The 597-nt window shown below is 59.6% G+C and overlaps 1 protein-coding gene across 1 annotated transcript in view; it reads right to left on the reverse strand.

Moving 5' to 3' along the window:
* Positions 1 to 69: 69 nt before the first annotated feature.
* The window catches only part of NCOR2 (nuclear receptor corepressor 2), a 222867-nt gene continuing 222339 nt past the window's right edge, over positions 70 to 597 (reverse strand). Inside the window, 2 exon segments of the mRNA XM_019473303.1 lie at positions 70 to 418; positions 420 to 585. Coding sequence (XP_019328848.1) covers positions 337 to 418; positions 420 to 585 — 248 coding nt within the window. The 3' untranslated portion in view covers positions 70 to 336.

A 597-nucleotide genomic window follows, 5' to 3' on the forward strand; every position in this document is an offset into this window, starting at 1 on the left:
GCCAAGGTCGAAGAAGATGGGTTTGGGTTTTGTCTCGTTAAGGCTTTTTTCTTTTTTTTTTTTTTTTTTAGACCGAAGAGGATGCAGAAATTTCCAGATGTTGAGAAAGAAAAAAAACCAAACAAAAAATAAAAAAACCCCCAACCATCCCCCCAAATTGGCTGGTTGGGAGGGGAAGGAAAATAAAAAAGGAAAAGGAAAAAAACAAAATAGCTCTGCTCCTGCGTCTTCGCTCGCGAGAGCCGGCGGGGCCGGGGCGGTGGGCGCTCGCCCCAGGCGTCCCGCTCGCTCCCAGCACCCTGGGTTTGGTCGCCGTCTCCCTGCCCCTGGCTCGCTTCATTCACTGTCCGAAAGGGTTTCGTACTGGGAGCACAGCAGGGGCTTGGGCTCCTCGTCCCAGGCGTGGTGCTGGCTGCCGGGGGTCCCCTGCGGCAGGAGGGCGGCGGGGGCGGCCGGCAACCCCCCACCGGGGAGGGAGCCGCATGGTGAGTGGGTTGTAGGGGAACGGCGTCGAACCTGCGTGGGGAGGAGGAAGCAGAGAATCAATGCGGGGGGGTGGCTGTCCCCCTGCAGCCCCCCCTGAGGGGGGGGGACGGC

Source organism: Aptenodytes forsteri, unplaced genomic scaffold, assembly GCF_000699145.1.
Source record: "Aptenodytes forsteri isolate BGI_AS27 unplaced genomic scaffold, ASM69914v1 Scaffold118, whole genome shotgun sequence".
Classification (NCBI taxonomy): Eukaryota; Metazoa; Chordata; class Aves; order Sphenisciformes; family Spheniscidae; genus Aptenodytes; species Aptenodytes forsteri.